Genomic DNA, 17,966 nt, shown 5'->3' on the forward strand with positions numbered 1-17,966 from the left:
GGCTCCCTGCTCAGCGGAGAGCCTGCTTCTCTCCCTCTGCCTGCCACTCTACTTGTACTGTCAAATAAAATCTTTTTAAAAATAAAAGACAGTTAAAACTGGAATACACAGTAACTGACAGGTAGTCTCGATGTCAGGGATGCTAGAGGGTGACTGTGGGAAGCCACACAGCGTATGTCCCCCGGGGGTGATGAAGGAGTAGGGAAGGTGCTCCTCAGAGACTGTGGCCAGGGGAGGGGTGCAGCCCAGTGTGGCCAGATTCCTGATATTCCAGAAGCAAAGAGAAAAATTTTTACATGAAATCATCTGATTTAAAAATATTGGGGACTAATTCAAAATTATAAAAAAAAAAAAAAAAACACTTCATGGGCCAACACCAGACTAGCCAAAGAAAATAAATCTGCAGGCCAACTCTGACCATGGGCCACCAATATGGAGCCTCCAGCCTACATGACCCCTGACACCCTTCCTCCTACGCACCCCACCAGAATGTGTCAATATGCCCTTCGTAGGAATCAATCCAGCTTCGGAAGAAAGCACCTTCAGTACTGATCTTCCAACTGTAGATGCATTATTCCTCTCCCATCAAACGTGGCATTTGCTTGGCTTATCTCTGATCACGGTTTAAAAAGAGAGCTAGAGTCATCAATATGAGCCTTGGCTGTTTTGACCACCTCTGTCAGCAGCTGTCCCTTGACAGGAGTAACGTTCTTATGGACATCCTGTTTTGCTTCCTGTAACTAGGAGATACATTCCTGTTTCCTTTGGTGTCACCTGTAAGCAGCTTCTCCCCTCTGCCTTACGTGCGCCCATCTCGTCTGGGTACTCCTGTGCGGTCTCGCACGTCTTCCTAGGACTTGAGCTGGTTGGTGACTGCTTGGAGTCAACCTAGCCACCTTTCAGATCCTTAGAGTCTGGGTATCTTCCAACGAGCCTTGCACCTTTGTGTGAAAAGCTGGCTGTTCAGAGAGCATCACTGCACCATCCGGCCGTCTCTTGGTTCCTGGTGCCTTTCATAACACCTGCACATCCAGGATATGACAAAATGCACTTTCTGCAGGTTTCTGTGCTTACGGCCAACTCTGTTTCCACGTTATTTTGAAGTTCTAGAAGAACTTAGGGGCGCCTGGGTGGCTCAGTCGGTTAAGCGTCTGCCTTCGGCTCAGGTCATGATCCCAGAGTCCTGGGCTCAAGGTCCCTGCACAGCAGGGAGTCTGCTTCTCCCTCTGCCCCTCCCCCCGCTTGTGCTCTCTCTCTGGCACGCTCGCTCTCAAAAATCTTAAAACAAATTTAAAAAGACCTTAGATATGAAAAAAAAAAAATCACCACAAGCAAAATCAAGAGGCAAATGATCACCTGGGGGAAAATATTCGTAATTCAGATGATAAATGAAAGACTAATCTCGCTAATATGTAAAGAGCTCCCACCACTTGAGGATAAAAAGATCAAAACTGCAACAGAAAAATGCACAAGGATATGAACAATTCACAAAGAGATGGCCCTTATGCATTTAAAAAGACGCTCAACCCTACACCGAAGAGAAATGCAAATTAAAACTACAGTGAGCTACCATTTCATACCTATCAGATTGGCAAAAATCCAAAGCTTGACAATATACTTAGGCTCTCTTTCACACACTGATGAGAATGCAAAACGGACCCCTTCTTCGGAAGGGCAATTTGGCAATTTCTATTGAGATTACAAGTGCATCCACCCTTTGATGTGGCAACTCCACTTCTGGGAATTTATCTTATGGTGATACCTGCCATGTTCAAAATGACACGTGTACAAGGTTATGCACCACAGCACTGTTTTTAACAATAAACTAATGGCAGCAATCCAAGTGGTTTTCATCTACTGGGGCCTGGTTACACAGATCCTAGTTCTAATGCACTGGGGCTACTCCGAGTGTGGCTGCAGACCAGCAGCACCAGCATCAGCCGTGAGCTTGGAGATGAATGCTCCTGCAATCTACCCCAGACACTCCTGGGAGGGCCCCGGCCTTCACACACAATGACATCTCCAGGTGATTCCAACATAAACAATGGAGCGGTTTTTAAAAATGAGAGACCAAGATCAAAAACAGGGGAACCTAATCAGGAGATTTAGACAGCAGAATAATGGTCGCTTTGGGAAGGGGTACTGGCTCAGAGGACGCTGGGAGGCGGTATCTTGATCTAGGTGCAGGGGTGTGCACCTGTGTGCAAATTCACCAAGCTGGGCCCTTAAAGTGTGCTTCACAGCACGTGCTATATCTCAGTTCGGTTTGTGAGGAAAATGACAAGGCTCTCTACATGTCGCCATGGAAGGATATCCAGGACCGATGACTTATTTGGGGGCGGGGGGGGGGGAAAGCAAGGTACAGAACACACAGTATTCTACCAGTTCTAGGAGAAAGAGAAAAGAAACATGCGTATTTGTGTGTGCATAAAGAAATACTGGAAGGTGAGAGGAGACATCCAGGAAGGGCACAAAGGGAACAACGGGGATTATCCACAGGGGACGGGGCTCTCAAAGGAAGAGTTCAGGGTGGGATCAGGACTTTCACTCCGACGTTTTGGACAGGTGAGTGTAGTTTCTACTCAAAAAGTAATCTTTAAATACACGTCCAAATTCTTCCACTTTGTACAAATAAAATTAAAGAAGTGGTATCTTTCCCACCTCATCCCCCCCCGCCCCCCCACAGGGACCCAGACCAGGCATGGAGAGACCTGAAGCTCATTTCTGGAGCTGCCAGTGGCCAATCATGTGACCCAGGGTCTCTCTGCCCGCACTCGCCCGCACTCACCCGCCCTGGGCAATGAGAATCACACCACCTACCCTATACCATCAAAGGCAGAAGGATGAAATCGGTAACTGCCTTACAAACTGCAAAGTGCTACACAGAGGGGATCATTATGACCACTTCCACCAGAATCCGAAGATAAAAGAACATAACCGTCACCATGCACCACACACAAAAGGTACTCCCACGAGGGAGCTTATTTAGGATAAACATTACAAACAACAACCATAAGCCATTTATTGAGCACGTGCTCTGTGCCAGGCGCTGTAGTGAACACATTTCGTAGGTGGCATCATTCGCCTCTCACAGGAATCCTGAGTATTATGCCCGTTTTACAGACCCGGCAGCTGAGGTTTAGAGGCCAGCAGCTAGTGAGGGGTGTGCCAAGGCCCCCAGCACGCGGCCAGTGGCAGAAGCCAAGGCCTCCTGGCTTTCTGACTCCCCCTCGAATCATACAGACGGTGCATCTGTTAAACCCTGAAGGCCTGCCTTCTCCCCGAGGCGCCAGATGAGTGCGGCTGAGGACAGGCGTGGGGCAGAGCGCTCAAAGGGCGGCATCCTGACCTCCATTCCTACGTCCGGCCAGGCTGCCAGGCCATGCCCTCACTGGCCTCCCGACCCGGAAGATGGGGCCAGCGGCGGCAGAACTACAAGCACCACCGAGGTGCTCACACGCACTCGGCTGTTAGGAGTTGACTGTGGCTCCCCCCACCCCAAAATGATTAAGTTGGAGTCCTAACCTCTACCACCTCAGAATATGACCTCCCTGGGACACAGGGTCTTTATAGAGGTCATCCAGTTACAATAAGATTAGCGTGGGCCCTAACCCAATTTGACCGGTGTCCTTACGAAAAGGGGAAACTGGACATCTCTCTCTTACACACACACAGATGGCCATCCGTACGCCAAGGAGAGGGGCCTGGAATAGAGCCTTCACTCAGGGCCTTCAAATGAACCAACCTGCCAACACCCTGATCTTGGAACTTCTAGCCTCCAGGACTGGGAGACAATAAATTTCTGTTATTGAAGCCACTCGGTCTGTGGTCCTTTGTCACGGCAGCCCTCGCAAAAATTCCACGCCCTTATATGACCCTTCCTCACACCCCGCCTGCCCCCGCTACGCCCAGTTAACTAAAGATCTAGCAGAGGAATCATCAAGGTTACCATTTTAACCCCATATTACAGGACTCGGGATACATTTCTGCCAATTTTCTAGTAAAATAGATAAGAAAAGGATACTTTCATGATGTAAAAAGATGTAGCAGAAGTGAGAGAAGCAGTAAAGAGAATTTGGAAATAAAGGGCCTAACTTTGGAATTGTTTGTTTGAAGTACCATTCCTTTTTACAAGGCTGCAAATCCCCCGCCCCAGGGCGTTCAGGGAAGAAATACAGCAATAACTCCGAGGTGCCAAGCACACACTCAGTCCCTGCTGCAGTTTACAAACGTGAGGCTTCTATCTACAACCCACCTGAGCGGACAACATGCAGCACGCGGAGAACACCTACAGGAAGGGAAAACGTGAGCTTTACCAAAAAAAAAAAAAAATTCATTGAGAGCCATAAAGGAAAAATAACTCAAGGATCACATACAAAAGAAAAAAAAAGAATAGACCTAGAATCACAGCTTTTTTTCTCCCCCTGGACAAAAATGTCAACAAGTGCATTGTTAAATTAGGAACAAAATTTCAGTAGGAACTGAATAAGAAAACAATTATCAAAGCTAGATAGAAGACAAGATTGGCTCAGGAAAGACGGGAATGTGAAGTAAAAACGTGGGGGTGGGGTCTGGATCAGAGGGTGTGGGGGAAGGGAAAGAGCAAGAAAATCCGCCAAGAGAAGAGGCGGCCGTGGGTCAAGGGCGCCATTGCTAGGCTTCTGGCTGGTGAACCCTCAGCCACAGCCACTCAGGGGTTCCAGTTACTTAAACCTCTAGAACTGCACACTGAAGGGGATGAATCCTCCGGGCTGTAACAGGGAACTGGTGAAAATCAGGTCTAGGCTGGAAGGGGTCACTGGAGGCGCTGATGTGTTCACCTTGTGAAAACTCACTGAGCTGGCCACTTATGGTTTATCCACTTTTCTACACGATTGTTAGGCTTCGATAACAGGTGCCCTGGTGTGAAGGTGTCCTTCCCCAGCCCCAAATTCACATGTTGGAGTCCTAACGCCAATGTAAAGGTGTTACAGGTAGGGGCCTTTGGGGGGGGTGCTTGGGTCACAAGGTGAAGCCTTCGTGGATGGGGCTGGGCCCTTACAAGGGAACCCACAGCTCTCCCTGCCTCCCCCCCAGACCCCGTCAGGAGGCAACAAGATGTCTGTGCCTGGAAGGGGGCCCTCACCTGACCCTGCTGGCACCCTCATCTCAGACTTCCAGCCTCCAGACTGGGGAGAAATAGGTTTCTGGTGTTTATAAGCCACCTAGTCTGTGGTAGTTTGTTTGAGCAGACCAAAGAGAGGAAGGCAGCAAGTTCAAGAACAAGTTTCAATTTACGGATGGCGGTCGCTGGCTATCAGTCCTGGGTCAGAGGCTCCCCACTTTTTTTAGATGGTTGACCAATAAGGCCAGGGACACTGGGGAATATGGGTTCTTCTTATTCATACAGACAGGACTCTAGGGCCAAAGGGAATCTTGGGGGCTGTTAGGCCCGAGGGGCCAGGACAGAGCCAGGTCTTTGCCTCCCTGGTGGGTCCCCTCCCTCTCCCCATCACCCACTTAGCAAACCCAGCCTTCCCACGGTTTGCCCAGGCCCTGGTGCTGGTGCTGCATGGGGTGGGAACAGCCCAGCCTGTGGTGGATCCCTGGAAAGGTCTCTCTGTGTCTCAGCCCCCTCAGGGGAGAAAGGATGGGGCCAGGCTAGGTGAGCCTCGAGTATCCTCCAGCTGGGCAGGCCACAGGTCCGGGGTGGGTAGCTTGCTCTGTAATCAAGCAAGGCTCCGTCTCCAGAGCCGCTGCTGCCCACCTGTCTCTTCCCTTTCGTCCCCCACAAGCTTATCTGACAAGCAGGGGCTCAGTCTGATACGTGATGCCAGTCTTTCAAGTACGTGATACGAGCAGGAGACAAGACTAATTCCTGCCAGGCAGCACAGGGAACAAAAACACGCTCTGAGCCCTGGACAAAGGCATTCAGATGAATGAGGCCTGAGAACCATCTGTCTGAGGGGGTTTTACAGGGCAGTGTGCGTCTCGTCCTACCAGGGACCATGAGAACCACGGCCAAGCTCTGGCGGGGGAGGTCCCTGGCCTTTGCAACCCTAGCTACAAAATGTCGCCCAGCAGCTGGGGGCGATAAAGCCACCGAGGACCACGCGAGCCAGGGATGTGTCCTTGTCACCTCTGAGGACTACAAAACAAACCCTTCTCCTGAAGGGGTCCCTCAGCCTTGTTGATCGAGGGGTGGAGCAACAGGCTCAGGAATGTACAGCTACCATGACCCCTGCCCACACTGCCTTACAAGCATGGCCATGACTTCTTTGGGAGCTACGGCCCAGCTCGAAACCAAATCTACTCCCGTGGTACTCCTCACCTCCCTCCACCACCACCCCCTCCAACCAAAGAGTTCTAGAAGAACCAAAATTGGGAGAGCACAGAAAAATACAAACAAGTTACAGGACCGAGTGGGTCTCCCTGTCTTACCTTCGAGGTCGGAAGCACAGGGTCGTTTCAAAGCCTGCCTGGTGCTTTTTATGCAAGGCACTGAGAACAGCACTTTTCAGTCTTTACAGGAATCACCTGTGGCTCTCCTTAAACAGCAAGATCTGGGGGCACCCGAGTGGCTCAGTCCGTTAAGTGGCTGACTCTTGTTTTCCACTCAGGTCATGATCTCGGGGGCCTGGGATCGAGCCCTGCAATGGGCTCCATGCTCGGCCTGGAGTCTGCTTGCGATTCTCTCTCTCCCTCTGCCCCTTCCCCTGCTCAAGGGCATGCACACTCTCTCTCTCTCAAATAAATAAATAAATCTTAAAAAAAAAAAAAAAAGCAAGATCTGACGCAGTAGCTGTGCGGTGGGGCCTGGGAGCCTGCATGTCTAATAAGTTCCCAGGTGATGTGAATGGTGCGGGTCCAAGGACAATTTGAGGGGCAAGCACTTAAGAGGACTCTTGGGGCTTCCTGCAATCAGAAAACACACGGGCTTGAGACCGTCAGTGACCATAGCTCTCAATTTTGCAGATGAAACGATGGAGACAACAAATGTTACACAGTCCACCCAAGACAAGGGAGCAAATTAGCGGCACAACCCAAAACAACCTTGTAAGTGTTAAGCCCATTTGGGGTCACTTGTTCTAGATCAGATGAAAAGCCAGTAGGCCTTGAGTCATTCGGCAAATTAGCGGCACAACCCAAAACAACCTTGTAAATGCTCAACCTCATAAAAACCCATCTGGAGTCACCTGCTCTGGATTAGACGGAAGGGTCTGTCTGTGTAAAGAATCTTCTGAGCTTTTACATTCTATTTCTGGCCATAACACCGACACTTTGGGGTATTTTAATCAGAAAGAAGACTCGGTGTCTAATGGTAAGACCAAAAACTGGACATTTTATTCCTTGCCAGAGCTGGGCAAGGTGTGTGGTTGCCAGATAAAACACAAGACGACTGGGGTACCTGAGTCAGTTAAGCGCCCAACTGTTGGTCTCAGCTTAGGTCTTGATCTCAGAGTTGTTGAGTTCAAGCCCAGCCCAGAGTGGAGCCTACTTAAAAAAAAAAAAAAAAAAAAAGACCAGTTAAATTTCAGATAGATAAAGAATTTTCTAGTATAATTATGTCCCATGTATAATCTGGGATATACTCATACGAAAAAAGAAAAAAGAAAATACTGTTTATCTGAAATTCAAATTTAACTGGCAGTCCTGGATTTCTGTTTGCTAAGTCTGGCAACCCTGACAGGGTAGCAAAATGGGAATAAGGACAGTAGGGATTTGGTAACAGGGAACACTTCCTGCTTCTTTGCCGTTGACTTTAAAGAAAAACACAAGGATGAAGCGTGACAGGCATTCCATCAGGATGTGCACAACTTATTACTACAAGAGTCAGGCCCATCTCTCTGAATGGGGCTTAATCTTCTTAGCCAGCTCATTATAATGGGACAAAATCATACATTTATGGCTGGTATTATGAGTTGAATTGCATCCCCGCAAATTCCGTCTGTTGAAGTCCTAACCCCCGCCACTTCAGAACGTGACCTTATTTAGAAATAGCATCGCAGCAGATGCCGTGAGTGAAGATGAGGTCACAGTGGGGTAGAGTGGGCCCCCAATCTAATGTGACTGACGTCCTTATAAAAAGGGGGAACGCGGATGCGGAGACTGACACGCACACAAAGCAAAGGCCGTATGAAGACAGGCATTCTGCAGCCACAAGCCAAGGACCCGGAGCAGGGCTGAGCCTGGAGAGGGGGCGGGGCCCTGCTGATGCCTTGACCTTGGACTTCTTGCCTCCAGAACTGTGAGACAATGAATCTCTGTTGGTAAGCCACTCAGCTGGTGGCACTTTTGTGACCTTAGCCCTACACACGGATACAGGGAGCTGGGAGGAGGGAGGAGAGGAGAGAGGCATTACCACCAGCTATTGTCCGCAGAACTTGAAAACCTCAGCCAAGGAAAGACACGGGGATTCAGAGATGGGAGACCGCTTTCTATGAACACAGCCACCGCTCTACTAAATGTCCAATTTAACGGGCGCCTGGGTGGCTCAGTCGGTTAAGCGTCTGCCTTCGGCGCAGGTCATGATCCCAGGGTCCTGGGGCCAAGTCCTACTTCGGGCTCCTTGCTCAGTGAGAGTCTGCTTCTCCCTCTCCCACTCCCCCCTGCTCTTGCTCTCTCTCTTTCTATCGCAGATAAATAAAATCTTTAAAATAAATAAATCAATGTCGAATTGAAAAATAAACAAATAAATGTTGAACTGAGCAAGTTACACAGTTTAAAGAAACCTTAGAAACCAGAATTTACCCAGGTTATACAAAAAGGATACGTTCCCAAGCACCCTCAGCCTTAAAGAGGTTTGGGAGGAGGGCTCTAAAAATCGCAACCTCAACAGACCTGTTATTGTGAACTGCTGTTTTCCCATGAGAAGTTTGCTTTCCTCCCGTACTTACAAACCAAACATGACCGGACCGAGCTGGTGCTTAAGGAGGCCCAACAAAATTAAGCAGGCTGTTCTGATTTCATTGCTTCTCTTGATTATTTGCTTGTCATATTTCGAATTAGCCCCAAATGGCAAGATTTAAGCAAGAGATAGGCTATTTAACAATACTTTATCCCCTCTTTCTAAAGTAACTGAAACCTCCTCGTTTCAGTATGGCTTATAATGTACCTTCACCTATACCCAGGCCTTCTTCTGGCTGAGAGGAGGATGCCAGGAGCAGAATTCAATAACCCCACCCTAGAAAAATGCCAAACCCAGCTGGCTCCAGTCACACTGGCCTTTGTTCAGGCACTAGAATGTGCCAAGATATTTGTTTCTCACTTGAGGCCTTCACACATGCTAATCCCTGTGCCTGGAATGTTCTTTCTCTTGCCTGGACTCTCTCCCTATGCCCCCAACACAACTTCTCACACATACTCGGCTCCAATGTCAGCTTCTCAGCAACATCTTCTGTCCTTACTTTTTCAGTTTTCTTTATCACACATAAGCTTATCTATTCCCTTCACCACCCCTACCACAACCATAATTTTTTATTATTTACTTGTTCACTATCAATCCCTCCCTAATAAATGGTGAGCTCCAGGAGTCAGAGATCAGACATGTTTTGTGCACCAAAAATAGACATACAGATCAATAGAATAGGAGAGAGAGCCCAGAAATAAACCTACGCTTATATGGTCAATTAATCTATGACAAAGGAGGCAAGAATCTACAATGGGGAAAAGACAGTCTCTTCAATAAATGGTGTTGGGAAAACTGGACAGCCACATGCAAAAGAATGAAACTGGACCACTTTCTGACATCACATACACAAATGGGGGACCTAAAACCATAAAAATCCAAAAAGAGAACACAGGCAGTAATTTCTCTGACATGGGCTATAGCAACATTTTTCTAGAAATGTCTCCTGAGGCAAGGGAAACAAAAGCAAAAGCAAACTACTGGGACTACATCAAAATAAAAAGCTTCTGCACACCCCAGGTAACAGTCAACAAAACAAAAAGGCAACCTACAGTAATGGGAAAAGATACTTGCAAGTGATCTATCTGGTAAGGGGCTAATATCTAAAATATGTAAAGGACTCCTACAACTCTATGCCAAAAAAAGAAAAAAAAACAAAAAATCTAATTGAAAATGGGTAGAGAACCTGAACGGACATGTTTCCAAAGAAAACATACAGATGGCCAACAGACACGTGGAAAGTAGCTCAACATCACCAATCATCAGGGAAATGCAAATCAAAACAATGAGAGAACACCTCATACTTGTCAGAATGGCTAGAATCAGACACAAAACTAACAGGTGTTGGTGAGGATGTGGAGAATAGCGAACCCATGTGCATTGCTGGTAGGAATGTAAATTGGTCCAACCACTGTGGAAAACAGCATGGAGGCTCCTCAAAAAATTAAAAATAGAAATACCATATGACCCAATAATTCTACTACTGGATACTTACCCAAAGAAAGCGAAAACACTCATTCAAAAAGATATATGCATCCCTATGTTCATTACAGCATTATTTATAGTAGCCAAGACATGGAAGAATGAATAAGGAAGATGTGGGGCACGTGTGTGTGTGTGTGTGTGTGTGTGTGTGTGTGTGTGTGTGTGTATGATAGAAAAAGAGAACAGAATATTACACAGCCATAAAAAAAAGATGAGATCTTGCCATTTACAACAACAAGGATGGACCTAGAGGTGAAATAAATCAGAGAAAGACAAATACCATATGATTTCACTTATATGTGAAATCTAAAAAACAAAGCAAATGAATAAACAAAAAGCAGAATCAAGGACTCCTGGGTGGCTCAGTTGGTTAAGCGTCTTGACTCTTGATCCCAGCTCAGGTCTTGATCTCAGGGTTGTAAGTTCAAGCCCTGCATTGGGCTCCACATTAGGCATGGAGACCACTTAAAAAAAAAAAAAAAGAAGAAGAAGAAGAAGAAGAGGAACAGGAAGAAGGAAAAAAAATGAAAAAAGAGCAGATTCAGACCTATAAATACAGAGAACAAAATGTATTGTTCTCTGATGTTTACCTGAAGGGAGAAGGGAAGAGAATGGGCAAAATGGGGGAAGGGGAAGAGGAGACAGGCTTCTAGTTATGGAATGAAGGGTCACAGGAAGAAAAGGCACAGCATAAGGAATGTAGTCTGTGATACTGTAACAGCACCGAATGCTGACAGATGGCAGCTACACTTGTGGTGAGCCTAGCACAAGGTATAAACTTGTCTAATAGCTAAGTTGCACACCTGAAACTAACGTAACATTGTATGTCAACTGCACCCAAATAAAAAAATTGAAAAATTAAAATTAAAAATAAAAATTAAAAACTTTAATTCATTTCACTCTGCTTGCTTGTTCATGCTTTCCAAGAACTCAGATGTAATTCTTACCTCTTTGCTCATCTACAAATAGGTCGTACCCCTCCCAGATTGCTTTTTAGTGAAAATTTAAAATAACAATTCCTTTAAAAAAAGAAAGAAAGAAATCAGACATGTTTTGTAAATTACTTAACACCCAGGGCTTGGAGCAAAGGAGACACACAAACATTCGTCTGGATTGATCAATTAATTAATTATTTAAAACAAACAAATGAGGGGTGCCTGGGTGGCTCAGTTGGTTAAGCATCAAACTCTTGATTTCAGCTCAGGTCATGATCTCAGGGTGCTGGGATCGAGTCCCGTGTTGGGCTCCACGCTCAGCCAGGAGTCTGCTTGAGGATTCTCTCTCTTTCTCTCCCTCTGCCCCTTCCCCGTGCCCCCCCCCCAAACAAATAAATAAATCTTTAAAACAAAACAAAAAAAAATAAATGAGAGCATGATATGATCAATAGTGGCATACCTCCAAATCCTGGTGGGAAGCTCTTTATGCTCAGAGGTTCCAGGTTCAGCCCTGGAGCCAGAAGTCTACCTTCTCATCCCAGCAGGAGATGGACTCTTTTAGGATATCACTTGTCTGGGAAAGTTTCAAACTCAGAAATCGACCCTCCGCTCGTGATCTGGCTTTACAAACGCAGGCATATCTCATTTTATTGCACTTCGCTTTACTGCACTTTGCAGCCACTGCATTTTTTTTACAAATTGAAGGCTTAATGGCAACCCTGTGTCAAGCAAGTGTATCAGGGCCATTTTCCCAACAGCATTTGTTCACTTGCCTCTGTGTCACATTTTGGTAACTCTTAAAATATTTCAAAGGCTTTTGTTATTATTATGTTTGCTGCGGTCATCTGTGATCAGAGATTACAGCTCACTGAAAGCTCAGATGATGGTTAGCATTTGTTGGCAATAAACTTCTTACTTAAGGTGCGAATCTGCTTTTTAGACATAATGCTATTGCAGGCTTAACAGGCTAGAGTGTAGACAGAGCTGTTTATATGCACGGGGAAACCAAAAAATTCATCTGATGTGCTTTACTGCACTATTCATTTTACGACGGTGGTCTGGAACTGAACCCACAGTATCTCTGAGGCCCTTCCTATAATAAAAGCATGCCCTGGTCACACGCACATCAGCTGCTGTGGCCCCCAGGACAGTACTTTCTCATGCTAAATTAATAAAGCAGTGTTGGGTTATGATCTGGCTTCCCATACAAATGGACTTCAGGGAGAAATGCAATGAAAATACCAACACAACATTCAATAGCTGGATCTCTCTTTATAAATTAATAAATAGGCATCGTGACACTAAAAAAAAAAAAAAAGCCTCTCCATTTTAAATTTGGAAAAAAAAAAAAAACCTTAAAAGCTTAGGAGTTATGGGTCATAAGAATGAGATGAGAGAGGGTATTTTGGCAATGCATATATAAAACCTTTAAAATGTACATAGTACTTGACCCAGAAATTCAAGTAGTAGGAATGTATCCCGAGAAAATAATCAGAAATGCATGTTAAAATTTAGTCCCAAGAATGTTTACTGTAGCACCGTTTACAACAGAAGCTGGAAACTTAAATATCCAATAATATGGGATTGAATAGATAATTGGTGGTAATCCCTATTAAGAAATACTCTGCAGCTGGGGCACCTGGGTGGCTCAGTCGGTTAGGCAACTGCCTACGGCTCAGGTCATGATCCTAGGGTCCTGGGATCGAGTCCTGCATCAGGCTCCTTGCTCAGCGGGGAGCCTGCTTCTCCCTCTCCCACTCCCCTGCCTGTGCTCTCTCTCTCTGTCAAATAAATAAATAAAATCTTAAAAAAAAATACTCTGCAGCTTTTCAAAATATCTTACTGAACAGAATAATAATTAATGGCATGGCAAGAAGGCTCATCATATACTAAAAGCAAAAATAGTGGGTTATAAATCAACACTCATGAACTGTAGTGGTTAGCTGGGTGGTGGTGTCATGTGTGATTTCTATCTTCCTATGTTTATCTGCATTTTATAAATTTCCTCTGAGTATCATGTATCACACAATGTATATATAAAAACCTTTAAAATGTGCATAGTACTTGACCCAGTCATGTATTTTGAAAAATGTTTATCTACAAATATAAATTTTAACCAGTCACAAAAAGACAAACAGTCTACGATTCCACCTACATAAGCTACCTAGAGTAGTCAAATCGTAGAGGCAGGAAGTAGCACGGGCGGGGTTGGGGTGGGGAGTTACTGTTTAACGAGTACCGAGTTTCAGTGCTGCAAGATGAAGACAGTTCTAGAGATGGGCGGCGGTGATGGTTGCACAACAGTGTGAATGTGCTTAATGCCCCTGAACTGGACACTTAAGGGTTAAGATGGTAAATTGTGTGTTATGTGTATTTTATCACAATTTTCTTAAAAAAAAAAAAAGCAGGAAAGAAAAAGGGGGCGCCTGGGTGACTCAGTCGGTTAGGCATCTGACTCTTGATTTTGGCTCAGGTCATGATCTCAGGGTCCTGGGATCGAGCTCTAAGTTGTTGGGCTCCACACTCAACGGGGAGTCTGCTTGAGGATTCTCTCTCCTTCTCCCTCTGCCCCTCTCCCTGCTCGTGCTAGAGTGCTCTCTCTCTCTCTTTCGCTCGCTCTCTCCCTCTCTCAAATAAGTAAATAAATCTTTAAAAAAAAAAGCTAAACAATTTAAATCAGTAAATCTAAGTACCCCTGGATCTAGGGGTGTCTTAGTTACTAGGATTTTCAAGAGGAGTAGTTCATGTAACACCTGTGTGTCGACTCTACTTCAATTTTAGAATAAAAGAGCTGAGGGGCAGGAGCAGAGAAGGCAGAATGTGACTTCAGGCCGCATGGCACCGAGCGCCACAACCCATGGTGGCCGCCAGGGATGGAGCATGCCTCGGAACGAGCAAGCGTTGGCCTTGTTTCCTGACCACCTGCAATGGCCATAGGGGCTCCTGTCTTTCCTCTCCTGAGCATGGAGTTCTCCTCCTCTCTCGCTAGCGCCCCTCAGCTTGACTCTCAGACGAAGGAACTGATCAGGCTGCCCCCGGAGCCCCATTTCCCCTGAGTCTGGCTCCGGGGACTACATCCTCCATAGGCCATGGGGTAGGGGATTTGCCCCCAGAATCCTTCAGCTAGTCACTGGGAGAGTCAGGCAAAGAAGAGACTCTCCCCTCGAAGTCAAGATGATTCCCCTCTGTACCAGTGAAGAAAGAACTAGGTTCGGCAAACAAAAATTCCTCCTTTATTCATCAAGAGGACGCCCAGCGCCTTGCTACTGGAAGAGGGGTGCAGTGCCCGGTTCCTGACGGCGGGACCTAAGGTCCCGGAGAGGACAGAGCCACAGGCTGAGGGCTGCGCGTGGCCCGCGGCTGGCTCTTAGCGGTGCTAGGACGTGGGAGGCTGAGCTCCAATGGCTAACAAGATCATGCATGTACACAGGAACAGTACGTTTTCCGAGGCCTTCAGAGTTAACGAGGCCAGGGCAAGACAGAGACTTGTGCTTTTCTTACCTGCTGTAGGCACGCTAACATTATACTGAGGTAAAATAAATAGGAAGGCAGTCTTGGCGGTGACCTGTAAAATAAAGGAAAAATGTTCCAATTTAGCTCCTTGCTCACGTCAGAAGAAACAAGCGGATCCTGCTACCAGCCCCCAGGGCCCTTCCCTTTTGCATCTCAGACCCACAGACCTGTTCCATTACACACAGTAGAACCTCAGGAGGAGTTAGCACTGTGTTTGCTTGTTTCCCCGTGTTTCTTGAACGTCATGTCTCCCAATACCTGCACTAAAAACAAACAAAACAGTGCTGGGCACTGGGTGGTATCTAGGCTTTTGTACTTGCTGCAGATGAAACCAAACAAGCCGAGCGCTCACAAGCTAAGGGCACAGGCCTGCCTGCCATCCATTCAGGTATTTATTAAGTCAGCCCTAGGCACCCGGCACTGCGGAAGACAGCAGCCGGTAGAAAATGAGGCCTCTGACTTCAAGAAGCTTCCACGGGGCGGAGGTCTCCCCAGCACACTGGTTAACTGCACGCTGGACAGTAGCTCCCAAAGTCTACACCCGAGCTTCAGAAACCGAGAACCGCAACTGCTAAGTTCACGTCCGCTGTGCTGGGGGGCCAGATGTAACACCCCACACTACTGTTTATTTCGAAAGCTGCCTCGAAAATCTTACCTGTGCTGTCCCTAGTCTCTGCTTGTCACCTGGCTATCAATAGCCAAATCAGTACTTGGGCAGTTCGGCCTGCAGGGAAGAGCTGACCAAATGTGGGGATTCAAAGCTTGGACTTAAGGATCGACTGACTGCCTGGGTTCAAATGCTGCCTCTGCCGTTGCTAGCTGTGTAACCCCAGACCCCGAGCCTCAGTCTCCCTGTGCACAAAATCAGGGACGTTTGTAGTCCCCCAGCTGCTCTGGGTGGCGCTGGCCCAGCTGCTAGTGTGGTTAAAGGCTCCCCAGATGTTTCTGATGTGCAGCTGGGGCTCAGAAGCACCACCCACACCGTTCCGAAGCAGGGGAGGACGCCTCCGGATACACCTCAGCAGTAAAGACTTACTGGTTCTCCTCTAAACAAACAGGTCTTAAGGCTGTACTATGGGTGTGGGGGAAACACACTGGGCATAGCCAAAGCAGCGTGGAACCGAGTGAACGACGCACTGCAGACCCTCCCGGGGTGGACTCTCAACAACCCAGAAGGAGCGGACTGTTCTCGGCCACTGTCCCCGTCAACAAGCCCCATGTCTCTGCATTGAGGTGCTCTTTGTACACAGCGATGCATGAGGCTTCACATGTGTTTGTGCTGTTGTCTGGGACGTGTTCTGTCATGCTCGCAGGGAAAAAGTCAAATGAGACTAGGGATAAGAAGGAGCTCTGGAAAACACAAAGCCCTATCCAAATACATAGGTCTTGGGGAGGCTGGGTGGCTCAGTCGTTAAGCGTCTGCCTTCAGCTCCAGTCAGTCCTGGGATCGAGCCCCGCATCGGGCTCCCTGCTCGGCGGGAAACCCGCTTCTCCCTCTCCCACTCCCCCTGCTTGTGTTCCCTCTCTCGCTGTGTCTCTCTCTCTCTCTGTCAAATAAATAAATAAATAAAATCTTAAAAAAAAAAAAAAACAATACACAGGTCTTCCCTGATCTTCACCCCAAAACCTTCCTACTGTGGTCCACAAGACCTTTTTCAGGGGGCTCCCAACCTCCCTTCTAGTCAATTGCTTGTGTTTCAGCCAAAATGTGCTACTCACTATTTCCTTTTGGGGGTTTTAGCCCCTCTCACTTTGTATCCTACCTCTGTTACACGCCCCCCCGCCCCGCACACACACACCAAATCCTATTGATCAGAACCTCATTTATCCATCATAACCCAGCTCCCCTGCAGCCCCTCCAGGAAGCCTTCCCTAACAGCTCACAGGCGGGGATGGCTTCTTCTACTGGAGGTGCCCTCCACCGTGCCCCCCGTACCACCCTTTTAGTCTCCTCCTTGTAGTTCTCCTCATGTGCCACTCCTTGCACACAGGGACTAACCCAGATGCACACGGGAAGGGCTCAGGAACCACTCAACGGACAAGATGGAAAATCAAAAGTTGAGTCTGGGCCGGCTTGCTTCACTCAGCTGTTCTGTCCCCACTCGTTCGCGGGAGCTGCCCCACTGCCATCACTCTGGCCATCTCCCTGTCACCTGGCTGTCACCCCAGCCTCCTCCTTGACACCATCTGGCTGCTAACCCACCGGAACCCAGGCCATCATGAAGCCCCGCCCCCCCACCACTGCAGCCACGGCAGTGTCCCCTCCTGAACTCCACTCACGGTGGTCATCCTTGACCCAACTGCCTGACTCAGTGCTGTCCACCATGACTCCTTCAAGGGTAAACCTTGTCTTCTCAGGCTGACAGCCCTGCGAGAGAAGACATGGAAGCCAGAGGGTGTGGGAGAAGGGAAGAAGAGAGGAAGAAGGCAAGCAGACAGGCAAGAAGACAGTATTTACCCAACACTGCGCATGTTCTAGGCACAAATCTCCATTCAGCTTCATCCGGGAAACACACCCATCTTTTAAGTTCGTGGCGTGGAGTGGGCCTCTGCGAGGTTTTGGCTGACCAGTATCACCACCCCTCTGTGTTCTTTGCCTTCCTCCCTTCAGCAGCCCGCGTTCATGTTTCCCTCCATATGTTTGGTGCCAATTCCCAAGCGCTCTTCCTACGCATGCATCCATTTGGAATTATTTCATTTTATTTTGACATTATAACTCAAGCTGTGTTTATATAACTTGACACAAGGGATGAAAGAGTGAAAAAAATTTAAAAAGAGCTACACCTTATAAATAACATTCAAATCACATTTTTAGCTCTGTCAGTGAAACGGTTATTGCAGTATCCTACAGGCCAAGATATAAATCTACTCAACGTACATCAAAGTATTTGAAGTATAGTTAGCTACGTGGAAAATGTGTAGGTCAACTTTTGTTTACTCATGTCAACATACAAACACCTAGGTATATAATAAAAACTTCCTGACACATTCTAGTACTTTTCATTAATATTTTTCACAGGGTCACCAATATTTGACACCAAAAAGCTCATCTAAATAAAACGGGATCTGACAGTGTATATAAATGTATAGAGTCCGCTACTCTAACTCCTGAAAGAATCATTCCACTTTTTTTCTTTGAGGAAGAT

At 47.1% G+C, this 17,966-nt stretch overlaps 1 protein-coding gene across 2 annotated transcripts in view; it reads right to left on the reverse strand.

Moving 5' to 3' along the window:
• Positions 1–17,966, reverse strand: part of TRAM2 (translocation associated membrane protein 2) — an 80,820-nt gene that overhangs the window by 22,972 nt on the left and 39,882 nt on the right. The window contains exons 2-3 of one of the 2 annotated variants that reach the window (XM_025890358.2): positions 14,988–15,083; positions 14,809–14,872 (exon numbers count right to left, since the gene is read on the reverse strand). In XM_025890358.2, the coding sequence (XP_025746143.1) occupies positions 14,809–14,872; positions 14,988–14,996 (73 nt within the window). In that variant the 5' untranslated portion in view covers positions 14,997–15,083. The remainder of the gene's footprint in view (positions 1–14,808; positions 14,873–14,987; positions 15,084–17,966) is intronic. The other variant, XM_025890356.2, reaches the window with a different exon arrangement.

This window comes from Callorhinus ursinus, unplaced genomic scaffold, assembly GCF_003265705.2.
Source record: "Callorhinus ursinus isolate GAN/ISIS: 27379988/994484 unplaced genomic scaffold, GSC_fseal_2.0 scaffold22, whole genome shotgun sequence".
Taxonomy (NCBI): Eukaryota; Metazoa; Chordata; class Mammalia; order Carnivora; family Otariidae; genus Callorhinus; species Callorhinus ursinus.